We start from the raw sequence: 13,513 nt of genomic DNA on the forward strand, positions 1-13,513 counted from the left end.
TTTCATGAGCTGCAATTTATTCTCCATTCCCCATACAGGGAGAGTGGCGACTTTATTTTCTCTGTAAAAAGTAGCCTTTTCATTCATTGCAGGTATGAACTTGGACCTAAAGGGGAAAGTTCACACTTTCAGTCCAGACAGCGTTTGGTTTAAATGCTTGAAATCCAACGGTCAGAAGGGGAGGGGGGGAAGGATAGTTATCCAGGATCAGACCCCCTCATTGGATGAGGTAGGAAAGCTAGAAGTTTATCGTACTGTAAGAACACCCAGACAAACTGCTTAAAAGGTACAAAAGTCACATTCAAAGCTTTCACAAATTCAAGCATGGATACTTCAGGTTGTGACAAGTTAAACTTTCCCCTCAAGTACTGCTTTGTTAAGATTTTCAGATAAAACTTTACATGTTACATTCCTTTCCAATTCAGTCCCCGCAAGGTATTTCTCTTTAAAATTCACTTCCGTAAATTGGATACAGGATTATTGGGCGCAACTTTCAAATAAGGTGAACAGCGCATGTTGCTATGCAGAATGGTGTGCTCAGGAATGGAATGGATATATATATGTATAGATGGTTTTTAAAAACTGGAAATTTGTTTTGGGATGGAAGCTCCTTTGAGCCAGTAGTTATTTTATTCAGTCTTGCTTAGATTGTTTCAGTGCTTGAAGTCTTTCTAACAGCGGAGGATGAGAATAATGCCACATTGAAAACAACCAGTCTGAAACAGGAAATCCCAGATTATCTTTGTTTAGCTTGATCAGAGCGGAATACAAGTCTGTAGCCTTCCCAAGATTCTTAGCAAATGCATCCGCTTGAAATTCAAATCGCCTACTTAATACAGTTAAGCAGAAGGAGAGAACCTGTAAGGGAAACAATATAGGGAAGTTACATTAAGAACTCAGAACATGTTTCAGAATCCTCCAGACCCCAGCCTCGTACCCACTAGCCTTCTGTATGGTAAAGACAATTCTTTAAATTGTATACTACTTCAACAGCTTCTGAGTGTGAAGCAGTTTATAAATCTGCAAAATAAAAACAAAGAAATGCTACACAACTGGTACCACTGAGGAAATTATTAAAAAATGAATCAGAATTCTGACAGCATTATTGTGGGACAGGAGGGTTTAAGTCGGCAAAGAAACTACTAGCATTTCAGCAATAATGGCTTGAGTGTGCAATCAAAAACAGAACTTTACCTCATTATAAGGAGAGAAAATAAACTGAAAGATGATCAACAGGCCTATCAGGGTTGGCTGAGTATCATAAAATCCAAAAGCTGCAAAGAGCTCCTTTTGACCAATCAACACGGCAAATAAAAAGAAACACAAGAAGGAGTTCATCTAGGAAAGAAAAAGAAAAAAAGAGCAATATGTGTTGCCTTAATGATTTGTTAGCAACCATTTTTTATTTGTAAAAGTATCTATATACCAGTATCTCATAAAATATCAGAGCGGTGTACAACAATATAAAAATAAATTACTAAACCTTTTAAAGTGGTATGGGAGCAATCATTAAAATTAGAAAATGTGGAACTGAAGAGTTGGCTTTAAAAAGCCTTGAATAGGCACCTGAAATTCAGAAGCAAAGATGCCTGCTGAATCTGTTGGAAGAGTGTACTGCACCATGGGGACTGTGACGCTCAGTACCCAACTTCTAGTGGAGGCCAGTCGGGGCACTGTAACATGCGGGGCAACTAACAGTGCTCCTCCAAATGATCTCAGTGATCGGGTTGGGATATAAGGGCTCAGGCGGGCCTTAAGATGTCCCGGACCCAAGTTATTCATGGCTCTGCAGATCAGCACAAGAGTCTTGAACCTGGCCCAGTAGCGCAGTGTAGATGTTTTAAGAAAGGTATCACATGCTGTTAGCCATCTGCCTGCATCAGCAGTCTTGGCACTGCATCCAGCCGCAGCTGGAGCTTCCACACCTGGGACCAAAATACAGGTAAATACATCCCCAGCCACTGTGGCTTATAGCAGCTTCCAAGGAACACAGTGCAGGCGAGAAATAAGAGAAAAGCTAACCTCCACCCTAATGGCACCTAAGCACTGATGCAGTCCGTTTCCATCCCCCCGCCCCTGTCTCCTGGACCGCTTTTAAAGTCTTAAGAGGGGGAAAGTGGGAGGTCAATCAGATTTCTGTGTAATGGGCTGTTCAGCTCTAAGTCACCTCTCTGTTAACACGCCTTCCCATTTACACTCTTGCTTGCTCACGTTCCTTTTCACTGCTTCCATAACTAAAGGAATGACGCTGCACGTCAATATAAGCACACTCAAGCAAAACCCATGGGAATTTCCTTGGTGCTTTCTGCTCACCTGGCTGATGACGATGTTTTTAATCGTGTGGCCAAGTTTCCAGTGCCCCAGCTCATGACCCAGCACAGCCAAGACTTCTTCATTTTTGCAACCTTGCTTCTTATTCTAGAGTAAAAGGGGGGGGGGAGAGAAAGAAGGAACATGTTATCCAAGCATGAGCAAAGAATCTTCCAAGCTCACGAATGCAGGACAGGAAGCAGAAATACTTCACATGACACTTTGTGAATGGCTTTCCTACTCCTGGGTGCTTTTTGACCCTCTGGGTCCTTAGTCACCCCCGCTGCACAATCTAATCAATCCCAGGGGGTCAATACTGGACGCTTTGGGAAAGCCCCTTTTAAATTTTGATAGTTTACGTAACCAACCCTGGGACCATAATACTGTTATCTGTAGGCCTCCTGTTAGGGTTACCCCTTCCAAGATGGCTCATAATATGAATATTTTCAAGTGTATTATCCTAATGCACGGCAGAACACATCTAGCCATACAATAACAGCAACAGCTCAAAGTGGCATCAGAAAAATAAGGTCGTTGAAAAGTTGATTTTAAAATAGGGTTTCCCTAAAAATAAATAAGAGAGGAAGCCATGGCTTAACTCCCTGGGAAGAGATCTGCGAAGTAATGGAGCTACTGTAGAAAAGCTCTGGTTGCTCAGAGCTTTGTCCTAAAAAGAAATGTGCAGAATAGCAGGTAACAGAAGTTCATAGCTACAACGAATTATGAGCCACATTCTGGCTTTCGGGTTATTGCAAAAATGGGAAACCATTCTCTCGCAAGCGACCTCCCAGGGGCTGCGCGGCAGCGGTGGGTGTGGCCAGAGGCAAAAGTAGGGGGGGGGGAACATGGGTGACCTCTCTTTGTGCAGAAGGCTGCATTCCACCATCGATGCAAAGGAACATGATGAGGGCACGGAACAGGGTCAGTGAAGAGTGTGGCCTGGGGATAGCCCTGAGGGCCAGAATAGAGAGGCCTGGATTTGGCCTCTGGACCTCAGGTTCCCCAGCCCTGGGTAAAAGCCAACTACAACCACTTTAGCATTTATTGCCAAGGATCTGATATGCACACTTGCACTCCCTGAACAATTGCCCTTGCCTTCTTTCCAGACCACCTAGGAAATCTTAGAACGGCTGCACCTTAGTGATATAACCTCCCCTCCCCCCCCCCCCGCCCGGCCCAATCCAGATGCTTACTTTGGCTTTAGCCTTTGCCTCGCCATCTTCCCCGTCTCCTCCAGCCACCTGGTTCTCTGAGCCAGGCTCCTCAGGGCGCTCTTTGTTAAGGGCAGAATAATCCTCCAAGAGAGTGTCAAACAGCACGATTCGCTTGTTCTTGAAGAAGCCGTAGAAATAAGCATTGCTGTGGGAAGACCGTTTGGAGCCTGGGGCAGGTGGGAGAAGGGCGGGAACGAAGTCACATTACAGAAGCAAGCAAGTGAACGTGTCCCCTTTATCTTGGGGACAGATTTTAAGTGGGGAGGTAAGTCCACATGAATCTGTCCTTCAGCCGAGATCGTCAGCTGGCCCAGCCCTCGGAGGTTAGGTGGGTGACTACTGTTGGCCACTGTGAGAACAGACTGCAGGAATAGATGGGCCTTTGGCCCAACCCAGCAGGGCCCTTCTTATACAAGACACTTCCCTTGATGGTACGCTATAATGGTGATCCTTCTGTCCCTCCCCAGGAAAGCATGACTGGTGCCATTGCATGTTGTCTATCCTGTTAGTCCAAGGGCAATAGTCAACTAAGTAATAATTGCATCCGCAGGCTTCAGTGGGTCTACTCTATGAAGAAGATTGGCTATCATCCCAATTTTTTACAATCTAAAATGGATTGCGGTAAATATGGTAAAAAAATATAGTAAAATGATAAATATTTAAGGGTGTAACGTATTGTAAGGGTGTAATGCATTTTAAGTTGCATTGGGGTTGGATCCTGATAATATATTCTGCTGTTTTCCTATCATCACGAGCTGCCTTGTGACATGTGCTATCCCAGAGATGTATGGACTCTCACCTTCCACCACATACACTTTGGTCAGAGGAAAGTCTATATTCTTTGCCATCTCCTCAATCTGCTGCTTCAGCTCTCCTTCAGGGAGTGGGATGAATTTATCGAACAAGGGAGCAATGTAGTCTGCATAGATTGTGACAAGGACCTACAGTGGAGCACAACTGTTAAAACAGAGACACCTTAGGCCAGTTTATTCATCGTTAACATTTATCTCCAGGAATGTGCAATACAACGTCAAAGGCACTTCTACATAAGAGAGAATTGCAGTAATCCAGCCTAGAGTTACTAATGCAGTGGTGGTGCACCTCAGGTCTGGATATTGTCAACATACTGATGACACCCAGTTCAAAATTTCCTAATGACCGCCTTCAACAACTTCTTTTTGGGGGGATCCATATACACTGCAGTGGGCCCCAAAAAATCCTGTTTGCACCCCTTCTGCCCTTCTGTCACACACAGAAGAAACAGCCTCCTCTAAAATGCTGCTTGGTATATTTTAAAACGTGTATCAAACTTAAACATCAACTGCCTGATTAATCAAGACACATTTTCATTTGATTCTTTAATTAAATGTTGTAGCTAGAGATTGAATAGTGCTTAACCTGGACTAGATTGTGCCCTCTGCCACAGCTGCCAGGTTAACTAAATAAGAATAATTTAGTTAAACTGACCTGTTAGCAAAGTTAACAGTTTTACGGGGCAAGATGGAAAGGAAACCATAAGCAGGCAAGCCGTTTTAGTGACTTGAGACAACCAACTCCCCAATTTAATAAGAGTTACACATGAAGGAATTCTGGACACAGCAGACTGCATCGCATACTCACCAAAGAAACTACTAAGGTGAAAAGCCATGCATAAATGAAGAAATAGTCTCCACCTATTTTAATGATGTAAAGTAGAAGTGACGTTACTGGCAACAGGATACACTGGGTCACTATAAACTTCTTGATTGCATCTTTAAAAAAGAATCCCAGAGTCTGCAGAAAAAGAGATAATAAGATGAAATGTTTGGAAGCCAGCTATGTGAATATATAAGAGGTTCAAAAATCGCAAGCTGTTTAGCCCCGCTCAAAACTTGTCCAGGCCATTGGAGAACAGTTAGATGAAGCAGGAGAATCGGTACAGCAGGCATAGGGGACTGATGGCCTTCCAGATGGTGCTGAACCACAACTCCCATCAACCCTAGCAAGCGTGCCAATGACGGTGGTTGTAATTCAGCAACATTTGGGGGGCCAAAGGCTTCCACAGCTCCTTTACAGATTTAAAAGCCAAATAAGCACATATCATACAGTCACGGAAGGAAAACTGCTATCAATTTGGCAGCCAACAAATACTATAAGATACCTGCTGGTTGAAGCCATGTTTTTCCTCGATGACGAAAGTATTATAGAGGCTCCACGGAAGACCGGTGACAGCACTGAAGAGTGTAGCAAGCAGCAGGAACACCAAGGACTGAACAATCTATGAGTAAGGAGGGGGGAAATACAAGTCAGTACTTCCCTAACTTCAGACATATTGGGAGGAATTCAATGCCATGCTATTACGATTGTTCCATCAGCGCAAGCATCCCTGCTTTCCAGATGGAACAATCCCCATTGTGCTTGTAGGAGCCAGACGGAATGAGTGCCTCTCTCCTCCCCCCACATACTGCTCTGGGGATTATCCCAACGTTGCCTCCATGCCCTGCTTAAGGTAAAGGTAAAGGGACCCCTGACCATTAGGTCCAGTCGTGGCCGACTCTGGGGTTGTGGTTCTCATCTCGCTTTATTGGCCGAGGGAGCCGGCGTACAGCTTCCGGGTCATGTGGCCAGCATGACTAAGCCACTTCTGGCAAACCAGAGCAGCACACAGAAATGCCGTTTACCTTCCCGCCGGAGCGGTACCTATTTATCTACTTGCATTTTGACATGCTTTCGAATTGCTAGGTTGGCAGGAGCTGGGACTGAGCAACGGGAGCTCACCCCGTCACAGGGATTCGAACCGCTGACCTTCTGATCGGCAAGTCTTAGGCTCTGTGGTTTAACCCACAGCACCACCCGTGCTGCTTAGGTACTTCCTATAAAGGCATCTGGCCTGTCACTGCAGTAAAACATAGCCCTGAACAAGATCAGCCTTTGGTCTCATTCGGTAGGGCTTCTTCCATGTTCTCATTGCTCATATTTAAAAAGACAAAGGGAATAGCAGCTGGAATTTTATTAAAAAGGGATAGTTTAGTTACAGGTGGAGTGGGGGACACAGGGACCTACCTCATATTCAGGCCCAAAACCAGCACGAGCTGAAATGTCTCCAGATACAGACCAGAGGAAAGGGATTCCTCCACACAGAAGGATCACCTGTAAAAAGCCAAACCACAGCTTTATGGAACAGGCTAGCCCCGAAGTTTAGGAATCTCATGAACAACAAAATCAAGCCTTTCTCATCCTCCGCCTTTGCACTACCGTAAGAGCACCTTAACAAGGGAAGAGGAGATGCAAATAAGAGAATGGAGCGTCTTTCCTGTTAATAGCCGTGAAGAGGGAATTTCAGCCGGCGCCGCTTCACACCTCACCCAGCAAGCTGCCCTTATCAGAATCCCCTCTTTGGTACAGCTATTAGGGCGTAAGAACCGTGCCTGCTAGTTCTTAAACTAGTGACATATTTGTGGTGAGTTTGTTTTTTTAAAGCAAACGAGGGTCCCTTATTGCAGGCTAGGTCCAGGATCAGCAAAACTGCTGAAGACTACTGCACTAACCCATTGCAAGTTACAACAGCTTGAATCCAAAGTGGTGCTAAGTTACTCATTTTGGCTCCCTCCTCCTCTATACATCCACTAAATCTGTTCTGGGGGTTCCCCATACCTTTTAGAGCAGATTTGGAGGGAGCGTGGGGCACATGCATGTGGAGGAAGTTGTGCTGTGCAAGCACAAATCCTTGTGCTAATAGAACGAGGGAGCTGGATAGCACCCACAGAGCCAGAAAGTCAGTGTTGTGCAGGGGCTAGTGTGTGCTGAGCTAGGATATGAAAAATCTAGCTGCCAATGCCCACTCAGCTGAAGCTCCATCTGCTCAGTTAAAACTTCCACCCTGCTTACAGCTATCCTTGGGAAAGCCTTTCGGTCTCCCTTCCTGTTGGTACTAAAGGGTTAAGAGGTAACAAGTCGCTCTAATCACTGAGCAGCTGGAAGTCATTAAGCATCCAGGAATGTGAGTTAGTTGTATAAATAGTCAGTTCACCCCTGTCTTCTCTCTCTTCCCCACCCTTGACCTGACTCGCAGACTCAGTTTGTGGCCATGGGCGTGTTTGCTAATATGAGTTAAGTTTAGAGTAAAGTTTTCTTTATGCCGGAGATAAAAGCATGTGTGCTTTATCGCCAGGGTTTTTCTTTTGTAAATAAAGTTTTTTTCCTGAGTTCCAAAGTGCTTGCTCCAGGATTCTTCATTGAAAGGTACTGACTCTCCTGCCTTCTTCAACCGCTGCAAGAAATTCTCTGCTGAGATAAGATTTATGGCGTTGGAAGCGCACTGGACGTTTACTTAACATTAAACTAATTAAAGTTTAATGGACACTTCCTTAACTAATCTCGTGGGATTTTGTGAAGCCGAAACACCACTCTCAGCTGCTTGGCGAAAGGCTGAAACACAAGTATAAGAGTCCCCTACTTCAAGAGATAGTTCAGTTAAAACTATCCAGAGAACTGAAATGATTGAGCCAAGCTACAGTGGAAAGCATCCAGAAAAGAAATCCTAGTAGCTTAGTGTCTATTTTATTTGTATTTATTGAATGCACCTGTTATCCTTGCCTTCAGGTCAAGATGTACTCGTAGGGTAGCAGGCAATTAGAAAACAAAACCATCAAGATTATAAGACTAAAATCAACAAAATGGAAAACCGGGAGTGGAGGGGGAGAGAGAGAGACAGACAGACAGACAACAGCAGCAGCAATTCACACTGAAAGGAGAAGGCAACTGCAATCTTATATATCTACTCAGAAGTCCCACTGGATTCATTGTAGCTTACTTCCAGGTAAGTTGGTATAGGATCACAGCCTAAGAGGCCTTGGTAAATGGGTAAAGGTATTTAGAAAATTTGGGCAATTTCCTCCCTTTCATGGCAAGCCATCATTTGCCATTATATGCAAATCAGTAAGCTATGGTTTGTGCTTGCCTTCCAAGTCAGATTGTGTACATATATATATGAGAGACAGCATTCTGGGACTGAAACTGCCTTGGTCGCACTGGTTGATGATCTCCGGCGAGCTAGGGACAAAGGTGAGAGTTGTTTCCTAGTTCTGCTGGATCTCTCAGCGGCCTTTGATACAATCGACCATAACATCCTTCTGGACCGTCTAGAGGGGTTGGGAGCTGGGGGCACTGTTATACAGTGGTTTCGCTCCTTTCTCCTGGGCCGTGTTCAGAAAGTGGTGGTGGGGGATGAGTGTTCAGACCCTTGGGCCCTCACTTGTGGGGTGCCTCAGGGTTCCGTCCTCTCCCCCATGCTTTTTAACATCTATATGAAGCCGCTGGGAGAGATCATCAGGGGGTTTGGACTGGGTGTCCATCAATATGCAGATGATACCCAGCTCTACCTTTCTTTCAAATCAGAACCAGTGAAGGCGGTGAAGGTCCTGTGTGAGTGCCTGGAGGCGGTTGGAGGATGGATGGCGGCTAATGGATTGAAGTTGAATCCTGACAAGACAGAAGTACTGTTTTTGGGGGACAGGGGGCGGGCTGGTGTGGAGGACTCCCTGGTCCTGAATGGGGTAACTGTGCCCCTGAAGGACCAGGTGCGTAGCCTGGGAGTCATTTTGGACTCACAGCTGTCCATGGAGGCACAGGTCAATTCTGTATCCAGGGCAGCTGTCTACCAACTCCACCTGGTACGCAGGCTGAGACCCTACCTGCCCGCTGACTGTCTGGCCAGAGTGGTGCATGCTCTAGTTATCTCCCGCTTGGACTACTGCAATGCGCTCTACGTGGGGCTACCTTTGAAGGTGACTCGGAAACTACAACTAATCCAGAATGCGGCAGCTAGACTGGTGACTGGGGGCGGCCGCCGAGACCACATAACACCGGTCTTGAAAGACCTACATTGGCTCCCAGTACGTTTCCGAGCACAATTCAAAGTGTTGGTGTTGACCTTTAAAGCCCTAAACGGCTTCGGCCCAGTATACCTGAAGGAGCGTCTCCACCCCCATCGTTCTGCCCGGACACTGAGGTCCAGCGCCGAGGGCCTTCTGGCGGTTCCCTCATTGCGAGAAGCGAAGCTACAGGGAACCAGGCAGAGGGCCTTTTCGGTGGTGGCGCCCGCCCTGTGGAATGCCCTCCCATCGGATGTCAAGGTGATGGACAACTACCTGACATTCAGAAAACATCTTAAGGCGGCCCTATTCAGGGAAGCTTTTAATGTATGATATTTTAGTGTTTTTTGGTTTCTGTGGAAGCCGCCCAGAGTGGCTGGGGAAACCCAGCCAGATGGGCGGGGTACAAATAATAAATTATTATTATTATTATTATTATTCGATTTTGGTATGTGACTCTTTTCTGAAAGCAAAGCACAAACCAACGCTTGTCGATCTGAATATAAATGGCAAACAATTGTTTGCTGCAAAAGAGGAAGTGCAGTAGGAGAAGAAATCAGGGCTTACTCATGTGATGTTAAATCATGGTCCATGTAGCAGCAAACCATGGTTTGGTGTCACATCTAAACCAGCTGAGTGTCACAAAGTCTAACAGTTTCAGTCTGACCCCAACATTAAATAAGCAGCAAAATCATTACAGACAACATGCATCATCTCCTGACAGAAGCATCTCTAGAAAAAGCATTGCACCCCCTAAATTCTATGTCACAGTGTTCTAGCACAAGGGAGGGCAGAAGGTAGATCTCTGGGTGATTTTCAGTGGATTCGTAAGGATCTATGACTCTCATTTGTTTAATAGCAACAAAATGACTGTCTCTGTCCTAATTGTGCTGCTGAAATGAAAGAAGCTTGTGGGGTGGGTGTGGCAGAGAGGTAACTATAAATTAAATTTTATGTAAAAAGACTGTGGGTTTCATTCAGCTCAAAACAAATTCCCAGGCTCATAATTCTTTGAATCTATCAGTATACCATTTACATGAGGCTCCAGTGATGGATTGTGGGGGTTCTAGTAAAAAAAGGAGGAACCCCACAAGTCTGAAGACTGTCCTAAGAAATTGAAATACCAGAAGATTCTTACATCCTGTCATAGGATTAGGCTTGATATTGTGCATTTTCTGATGCTTAAATGAAAACCTCATTCCCAATACATTTTGAAATACTATTTTACATTCTAACTAATAAAGAAAAACCACAGAACTTAAGAGGAAAAACAGATACTTACTGTGCCCTCTATCTCTGAGTACAGCCCTGACCAAAAGCTGAAAGCACTTTTATCCAATTGATAAAGGCGAGATTTCTCAAATGTTTCCGAGTCCATGATTGGTCCTAATTCCAGTGGAACATGGGTGGTTGTCCTGTACACAGTCCTCTGAAATATTTTAAACATAGCAGTAAATACAAGTTACCATCTACCTTCTAAAGCTCTGTTCTCAGGTGTCACAGGGAGCCCCTCTTCTTTCTAGCCAAGGATTGATAGTGACAAAGTATTCCAGGACTACAAAATGACACAGGTGATATTGGGATCTCCTCCAAAGCCTGGGCATGCAACAACAAATCAATGGGCCTAAAGAATTAACCTTGTGGGCACTCGTAGCGATGTACGCAGGCAGGGTAGAAATTTTCATACAAGTAAATAAACAAACGCCTACAAAAATAGAAGGCAGAAGCTATGCCTAACAGCAAAATGTGACTTTTGCCAAGAGTAATAGAACATTGAGACATTTTAAAGTAGCTGGCAGAACTTCCTAGTTCTACCTGACTACCTGATGCCTCTTCAATGTTCTCCACATTTTCCTCTTCCCTATTCTTTGATTCAAGAGTGGGGGAGTGAGAAAGGAAACATGATATGAGAAATGTGTGGGTGTGGCTAAAGTCTCGTTTGTCTCTGTAGCTTCAGAATTAATACCATTAATAAAATTAAAATGGGGGAAATCCCATACACTACAACTTGCCCTAATTTCCACCACAGATTCACTGTGGTTTCTACAAATCTACATAGCCTTAAGCTACAATGGTGGGAATTTGCACAATTCAGTTATTTGAGGCAAACCTTACATCCCATATTTTGAGAAAAGTAAAAGTGTCCTTGGGTCTGATTTTACTGTAGTCTCTCAATGATCCTGTTGTTATAAACCAAGTTTCAGCAATGTACTGAGAAAATTCCTTTAAAATTTTGATACCAGCAGCAGCAATGAGCAAAGTCCAATAAACTTTTGCATACACACACCAATAAGGTCTACACACATAACAATCCCGTACATGTTTGCTTGGAAATCAATAGCACTGTATCCAATGAGGCTTACTTCCTTGTAAGCATGCTCAGAACGGTTGCCTGAATGAATTAGGTCTAACAGCAGCATGGTTGCTCTTATCAACCACTTGCTATGGATACTTTGGAAGATGCAAGTTTGTAGTCTTTGGGTCTACTAATTTATTTTAACACTAACACACAATTGCTGTACTAAATCAATTCAAGAACCCTGCTATTAAGACAGCTTTTCAAAGTTGGGCACCTTGCTGAGGAGGACACAGAGGGGACAAGGAAGTAATAGTAAATAATCACATCCTCTTCAGCACCATATATGGAGAAAAGAAACAAAGGGCACAATAGGGGACCAACAGACAGAGGAGGACTGCTATGGCTCCAGCTGGTACGAATCCAAGAGCATGCAGAGGGCCACAGGTTCTACACCACTGCTACAAAGAGAGGAGCTAGCAAACCAAAAGCTATCCTATACAGGAAAGACTACAGAAGAGATAATAAAATCATTTATCGGCTTAGGAAGCGTGCGCGGTATTAAAAGCCTTAGATCAGCAGCAATGGATGGCCACCCCCTTCCCAGTTGCCAAAGCAGGGGTGGGGTTGACAGCTGTGAAGAAAAGGAGGAACAAAACTCTCAGGTCAGGAGGCTGTTATTTCATGCCCCCAGATTTAACACCTGGCTTTCCCCCCCTGGATGGAACTTAAGGTAGTGTCAACCTGGCTGCGTCCCCACCCAGGCCTGCTTAACTTCAGCAAGGGGTGTGTGTGTGGCCTCAGGCAACGGGAGAGGCAGCCCTGCAACATCTGACCTAGCGTTTCTCAACCTGGGTGGCCCAGATGGTCTTGGACCACGACCTCCGCCATCCCTAAGCAAGCGGGACCAGAGGTCAGGGATGATGGGGGGTTGGTAGTCTAACATCTGGGGATCTAAGGTTGAGAAAGGCGGGCCAGGAGATTCCCCCACCCTTGCCTTGACAGCAGCCTCGGGTGCTGGAATCACCGGGGGGGGGGATTTCTGTCGTTCCTCCTCTTCCTCTTCCAACGAGGTCAGCTACCAATTGCTGCAACTCAACGGGGCGGGGGGGGGCATGAAAAGGAAGGGAAAGGTTGCCTCCGACCTGCCGCCAGGCGAGCAGCGCCTCCCACAGGTAGACGGCCCACGAGAAGAGCAGCACCGAGCAGAAGATCCGGCTCTCCAGGGGGGTCTCGGCCCACAGATCGCCCAGCCGCTGCGCCGCCATGCTGGGCCCCCAAGTCCGCCGCTCGACAGCACGCCTGTTCCCTCCGCCAGCTTCCTCCTCGGATGACACCGGCACTCACTTCCGCTTGGGGCGCTTCCGGCAGCAGCAGCAAGAGGAGGGAAGGAACATCTTTCCTCTTCCACTCCTCCTCCCCCCCCCTCGCCTCTCTCCATTCAGACGGCCGACCAATCGGAGCTGCCGCCTCAGTTCCCGCTGAAACAATCTTGCGGTTCGCGACGGTTATAGGCGGGATGTTCCGCGGGCGGCCGGGCGAAGGAGGATTAATGAAAATGGGTAAATAGTAAAAGCCTGAAAAGGATGCGGGTCTGAACGGAGCTCCTCTTCGCTGCGTCGCAGGGGAATGATGTCATGCGTGCCGCCATCCCCTCACATCCTCCAACTGTCGCTCCCCCCCCCCCCAAAAAAATTAGTCAATCCCAAATTGCTCCCCTTTCCCTGTTCTGGTGGGATTCCTATTTTTTTTTTTACTTTTTTTGCTGTTGCTTTTTTATATGCTTTATTGGTTTTAAAAACTGTGTAACATAATCAACAGAAAATAAAAATAAATATTCA

General features: G+C 45.7%; 1 protein-coding gene across 1 annotated transcript; it reads right to left on the bottom strand.

Annotated features, from left to right (window-relative positions):
• ZMPSTE24 (zinc metallopeptidase STE24) lies at positions 1–13,295 on the bottom strand. Its single transcript, XM_083514029.1, has 10 exons — positions 12,818–13,295; positions 10,659–10,805; positions 6,567–6,653; positions 5,665–5,781; positions 5,145–5,297; positions 4,324–4,465; positions 3,504–3,691; positions 2,314–2,418; positions 1,195–1,338; positions 1–858 (listed from the first exon to the last, which is right to left on the bottom strand). The coding sequence occupies exons 1-10, from the start codon at positions 12,938–12,940 to the stop codon at positions 634–636; spliced, it is 1,431 nt and encodes a 476-aa protein (XP_083370155.1). The 5' UTR covers positions 12,941–13,295; the 3' UTR covers positions 1–633.
• Between the last annotated feature and the right edge of the window lie 218 nt (positions 13,296–13,513).

The sequence above is a fragment of the Podarcis liolepis genome, assembly GCF_965112155.1.
Source record: "Podarcis liolepis genome assembly, chromosome: 7".
Classification (NCBI taxonomy): Eukaryota; Metazoa; Chordata; class Lepidosauria; order Squamata; family Lacertidae; genus Podarcis; species Podarcis liolepis.